The 6,081-nt window shown below is 33.7% G+C and overlaps 1 protein-coding gene across 1 annotated transcript; it reads left to right on the top strand.

Annotated features, from left to right (window-relative positions):
• Positions 1 to 1,213: 1,213 nt before the first annotated feature.
• On the top strand, positions 1,214 to 2,229 carry LOC139885651 (uncharacterized). The gene is made up of 3 exons (XM_071869399.1): positions 1,214 to 1,241; positions 1,489 to 1,604; positions 1,732 to 2,229. Exons 2-3 carry the CDS (start codon positions 1,554 to 1,556, stop codon positions 1,990 to 1,992), a joined length of 312 nt encoding a protein of 103 aa, XP_071725500.1. The 5' UTR covers positions 1,214 to 1,241; positions 1,489 to 1,553; the 3' UTR covers positions 1,993 to 2,229.
• Positions 2,230 to 6,081: the final 3,852 nt, after the last annotated feature.

The raw sequence follows: 6,081 nt of genomic DNA, 5'->3' as shown, positions 1-6,081 counted from the left end.
TATTGCCTCTTTAAGTGATTTACTTGTATTTCAGAATCTAAAACAATGTGGTTTCTATAGCTTATTTAAGCTGAATCCAGCCCATACCCTCAATCCAATGTGTCATGAAATAATCAAACTTATAAAATTGATAAAGAAACTTTTTTGAGGAAATAAGACAAAAAAAGTTTCGAATTATAGAAACAGCTGAATCTAGTCAACAGGTAGCCAGAATCTTTTACTAGATCTCCATGACGAGGGGGCGTTTCAATTTTATAGATTTTCCTGTCTCGTGTTGATTAATAACATGTCATAATTATAATTAATAACAGATTTTGTTTTCAATACAGCGATATTGTAAATTGTAGATAGATAAACATGGATGGACCTAAGATAAACGCGGATTAAACACGGAGGAACCTTTGAGGGGCCTAAGAGCAAACACGGAGTAAACGTGGAGGGGCCTAATAGAAAGCACGGAGGGACCAAAGACAAAGACGGAGGAAACTTTAAGGGGCCTAAGAGTAAACGCGGAGTGAACACGGAGTAAACACGGAGAGGCCTAATAGCAAATACGGAGGGACCAAAGATAGACACGGAGGAAATTTTGAGGGGCCTAAGAGCAAACGCGGAGTGAACACGGAGTCAACATGGAGGGGTCTAATAGCAAACCTGGAGGGACCTAAGTGCAAATCTTTTAGGAGAATTTTGTCTATATAAAGCCGGGGATAGAGTCATTGGAGAGCAGCTCACATTTTGACACTTCGCTACTGTCATCTTTTCTCTATCTAAACTTGTTTATTTCTCTAAAATTCTTAGTAATTAGGATTTTTTTCCAATAATATGTGAAGTTAATAGGCTGATTGTTTCTTAAAAGATTCTTCAGTCTAACTCTGTAAATGGTCTGTTATCAAAGCCTTTTTTTCTGCCAAAAATGATTTTGTTTCGTAATAAAATTTCAAGTAGATATGATGTTTGCACAACAATGGCGTATCGCGATCAGTTTGTTTGGGAGGAATGTGACATAGAATTAATTGGGAAGCTACGGATTCTCCGGTTGCACAATTTTATTGTAAGTTTTTGTCAATTCTTAAATTCGATATCTCAATCTCAAACGAGTTTTTTTCTTGATTTTTTTTTTGTGGCGTTTGTTTCTTTTTCATAATGTTAAATTCTCCTTGAAATCATCTGAACAGTTCATAACTGGAATTCCGATCATGGAACAACGTTTGAACTGTGGCCGACAGCTTAAGTCGGAAAAGGTAAAATATGAATATCAGCTTGCCTTTTCTTTCAAATAAACTGAAATGAGTAAATTTGTAACAATTACTAGCTTTTCTGGGATTAAATTCATAACAGCCAGCTGTGTATTTAAAAATTGTTTTTTTTTTTTACCATATAAATCTGAAAATATATAAATTTTTAATTAATACTATTTGTTCAACTAAAGGACAAAAATAGGAAAGCAATTAAGTATGAATTAATTTAATATTCCTGTTTTCTTTTTAGTATAGATCCCGGAATTCTTCGTCAACCTACTTGTGCCGACAGATATTCTCACTTACGCTGGTGGAATGGCTCCTAAATCTGCAAATAAAGCCAGTTTGGAGATAGGTGGAATGCAGGTTAGCATTAAACTCAGAACACATGCGATTTATAACAAAATCGGATGTAATTATGAAATTCTGATATGATTATGTATCTTTGGCTTGATCTTATGATATGGACCATCTTGCTTGAATTTTGTTTCAGGTTCTTTATGAGGGAGACAAAGAAACCTTGAATAAGTGCAGGGACATGGCTAAAAGAGGAGAATGTGCTCCTCTACTTGGTAGCAAGTTGTTCACTTTTGTTCTTGCAAAATTCTCCATAAGACCTGTCATCAAGGGCTTATGGTTTTTCACATTGATTTTTCGTTCATCAATTCACCTCACTGAATTTTCAAGTTTGGAGGAAATTTGGGAATTGGGGTTATTTATTGATAATATGGATTTGGAATCCTATAAGAGGTAGTTTATGAGTCATGTACTCATGTTGACTATATGTACAATGAGTTAACTTTAGGAATCATTGAACAAATGCCGGATGAACTTCACGAGGCTCTAACATCTGCATTGCAGATGTTGGTGAAGGTGATGCAAATGGAACACAAGAAGACAACCTTTCATGGAAACTAAACACGTGACGCTTTTGATTATAGGTTTTGTTTGTTGAGGATTTGTAAATCTTGATAAATTTGTTGCAGTCAGTTATAAGGATCTTAAATTATGTACTTTCTCTATAGTCAGGGTGTCATGTAGTAGTGTTCTTAGCTGTGTGAGTGTCTACTTGTATAAACTAACTTGATAAATTTCCAAATCTTGATAAATTTTTGTTGCAGTCTTGATAATATTATGTGTTGGCGATTATGATGTGATCAATTATTTAGTTCCACTGGAATTTACCTAAGGTCAAGAGCATTTCAATTCCAAGTTAAGTTAGAAAAAGTCTTAGGAGGTGTGCGGTGTATATACTTATCTAAACTAACTTGATCCCATGATGAATGCAAGGGATTGTCAACCTAGATCAACAAGCGAAAATGTGCCCACACTATTTTCCGTTGAGAGTGCCGATGTCTGTACTCAGAATCAGAACTTGCTTTAGATCTAAGAATTAGGGAACAGACACCCTAATTGACGCGAATCCTAAAGATAGATCTATCGGGCCCAACGAGCCCCATCCAAAGTACCGGCAATTATTTATGTAATATATCATCCATGACCTAATCAATTTAATGTTGCCGTGAGAAATAATTTTGTTCAATTTCTTTAACACAATTTTAATAGTCTATAACTACAATACGCACATTAATGAACGAAAAAAATACTTATGGGAAAAATGAACGTAACAAAAAAGAGATTTTATGAAAAAGTAAAAACCACTACATTTTATACAGTAGTCATGCTTTATAAAATAAACTTATGGTAAATTAGTTAGGCACGAAACTATAATTAGTACGGAGTATATACTTTAAAGTGATATATTAATTCGTCGACTACAATACCGAAATTAATTAAACAAAAAAAAAAAATTGTAATGGTAGTGTGTTCTAATTACTTAATTATCCCCACGAGATTGTATAAAGTTTGGATCCTTGTAATACGGTTTGGGTTTCCTGCCCGAAAGCGCGTGCGTGCGTGGCAAATGAGAGTATTCGATGCTAACAACTCGCCTTCAAAAAAAAAATATATATATATTTATATGAAAGTATATACAATTTTAAAAATTTAAATATATTGGGTCAAGTTCTTCCCTTTCAAGTTATGTTGCGTTAAATCTATATAGTCATATAAAGCTCTAAAATAATGATTTCATTATTAAGCTAATTACATTTTACTTTTCAAAATGATGATGTCATAATTATATATTAATTTAATTAAAAAAATAATACAAAATCTTTTATAGAAGGAGATATTAATCTCTCCTAAATTCTAATTTAATTTTCTAAATAAATTTAAAAGGTATTTATTATTACTAATAATTATTATTATTATTAAAAAATATAAATATAAATACTCAACTTTGAGCGAACTTTATTATTATTATTATTATTATTATTATTATTATTATTATTATTATTATTATTATTATTATTATTATTATTTACTTTTAATATAATAATTATAATTATTATATTATTAATATTTAAATATGGATTCTTTTTATGAAATTAATTACGTTACATATGTATATGTATGCGAAAATACATGTCTCTAGATATTTGTAAAAACAACGACAAACTTCTTAGTCAAACGGGTCATAAAAATAAATGAGTTTAGGAAATACATTCACTTAATACCTAAAACATGTTATTAAATTGTTTCGTTTAAACAACCCCGTGATTTCACGGGTCATTTCACTAGTTTTATATAAAATACATGGGATAATTGTTGCGATGTCCAAAAAAAAGAATGTAGTTGAGACTCGAACCTGAGGCAATCCCTTAACAAAAAAAAAAAGCCTGATAGGTTAGATCATGTTGAGATTGAGAGAAAAGATAAGATATAGTGAGATTCGGTATATAGGAAGAAGACTCGGTATGAGAGAGAATCAGTACAAATTAAATTCCACAGCTTCTAGAACACAGTTACAATGCAATGGCTATCTAATTAGGACTACATAGGTTCCTTATATAGCCCTCTTCTAAGGAACCTTCATTTAAGCTTAATTCACATTAACATTATACAACTTCGGGGTCCTAACAATCTCCCCCTTAGTGTTAACTGTGAACTTTACAATATAATCCTATCGAAAACTAAAGGAACTTTGTTCCTCTGAAGTGAACTTTAGATTTGAATCCCTTGAGATTCTCATATCTTCGTATATTCACTCTTGTTTTGAGACGACTTTTCAATCTTGTGAGAATGTACTTGACAATCTCATTATCTTCAGTTGAATAGCAGTTATTGATCAGTCTCCATCTCATGTATTTGAAAGCATACATCAACGTTCCGTCTGAGTATCTTCTGAAATCCGAGACTCTGATAAAGATCTTTATATAGTGAGAATTGACAAATGCAAACCCATATGGACAGTCGCTCACTTCAAGTAAGGACATGTATCTTAGCTCTTTAATCACTTGATTTGGCGGTTTGATTCCGAGCTTTTTGTGTCCAGATTCCAATCCCATTTGAAAATCATGAACATACATCCATCTCATCGAATCAAGAATAAACCTGTAGACTACCTTCATTGCAGTAGCATGATAAGTTGTTGCAGATTCATTCAAGTTAATCAAATAATTGTAAATGAAAATAATGTCGTCCATCTTCAGTTTATCAAAATCCGCTTCTGAAAACTGATAATCCTCATCATCCATTCTTGTAACATGAAACAATGGCATCTTCACTTCATCCTTATTAATCATCAAAATCTTATTTATGCTTTTGATCTCTGAATTCCGCTGAATTTGAAGTTTCTCTTCATTCTTCAATTTAAATTCATTGCGAACACTCAGATAAGCTTTGAGATATTCTGGTTTCTTATGATATTTCCATGCACCCAGAACACTCATTGATGCAGAAAGGACAAGATCAGAATCACCATAGATTCTATACGCTTGTTGTTCAGTGAATGGTGAACGAAGTATCTTTTTCTCTTCATCCTCACTTAGTTGGTAATCAGCATCACGCTCAAGAACAATCTCTGCAGTTTGAAATGGAACATTCAAATCAGGAGGAGTCGTAGTATCTTCTTTGCCATTAGAGAAAATCTCCTTTTCAAAGTGTATTCCGAATTCATCAGTTGGAGATGTCAAGTTAACAAATTGATGATTATTGAATTCATTGTCGATACTCGATGACCCCTTCAAAATATCTTCAATGTTGTCAAAATTTTGATTGTTCTCTCGAGATGACTTATTCTCCGATTGATCAGCTGTATCCATAATCATTAACATCCCTGAGTCACCCTCTCTCTGACTTTCTGATTCATCTAGAAAACTTTCACACTGCAAGATTTCCTCAATTTCATCACTACCGGAATCAGATATATCAACAACATCTTTATCCTTCTGTTGACTAGATGTACCAGCTTCATAACCACTGGACCGATGACCACTTTGTCTATTCTCCCCCTCATGAAGATTATCGGGATCGAAATCATCATGATCAGGCATGTGAATTGGTCCAGGTGACTTGCATGGAGAGAAAGGATACACTATCCTTGCTTGCTCAAGATAAATCATCATAGTCTCGCGAACTTCATCAAGATCAGTCCGTTTAGCAAACTCAGCAAGATAGAGCTCCTCCCCTTCATTGTCAGAGAGATACTGTAATCCATATCTATTTGAAATCCGAGAAGGTGACCCAGTTGGTGAAACAACGGTGTAACCATGAACAAAAGCAGCATCATCAGCATCTGTTGAAGGCGATGTCGATGGAAGTGTGTGAGTTTCCGTGAGGCCAGGTAAGAATGATTGTGCGGTATTATTCTTATATGTAGGGCTGTATATACTACTAGTCAGATTCGTGATATCCCCTTCTGATGGAGGTTGGGTAACAACCGGAGTTGTCACCGGCGAAGTTTCTTTCGAAGCATCCACCTCCATGACTTTAGTCTCAT

The sequence above is a fragment of the Rutidosis leptorrhynchoides genome, chromosome 1 (genome assembly GCF_046630445.1).
Source record: "Rutidosis leptorrhynchoides isolate AG116_Rl617_1_P2 chromosome 1, CSIRO_AGI_Rlap_v1, whole genome shotgun sequence".
NCBI classification, from domain to species: domain Eukaryota; kingdom Viridiplantae; phylum Streptophyta; class Magnoliopsida; order Asterales; family Asteraceae; genus Rutidosis; species Rutidosis leptorrhynchoides.
Note: the sequence above shows the minus strand (reverse complement) of the source record. Positions and strands in the feature narration are given on the sequence as shown.

Excerpts from the sequence above, each read along its gene's own strand:
- LOC139885651 (XM_071869399.1), top strand. The coding sequence starts at position 1,554 with ATGGCTCCTAAATCTGCAAATAAAGCCAGTTTGGAGATAGGTGGAATG. Across the intron at positions 1,605-1,731 it reads TGGAGATAGGTGGAATGCAG|GTTCTTTATGAGGGAGACAA; the intron begins GTTAGCATTAAA and ends ATTTTGTTTCAG.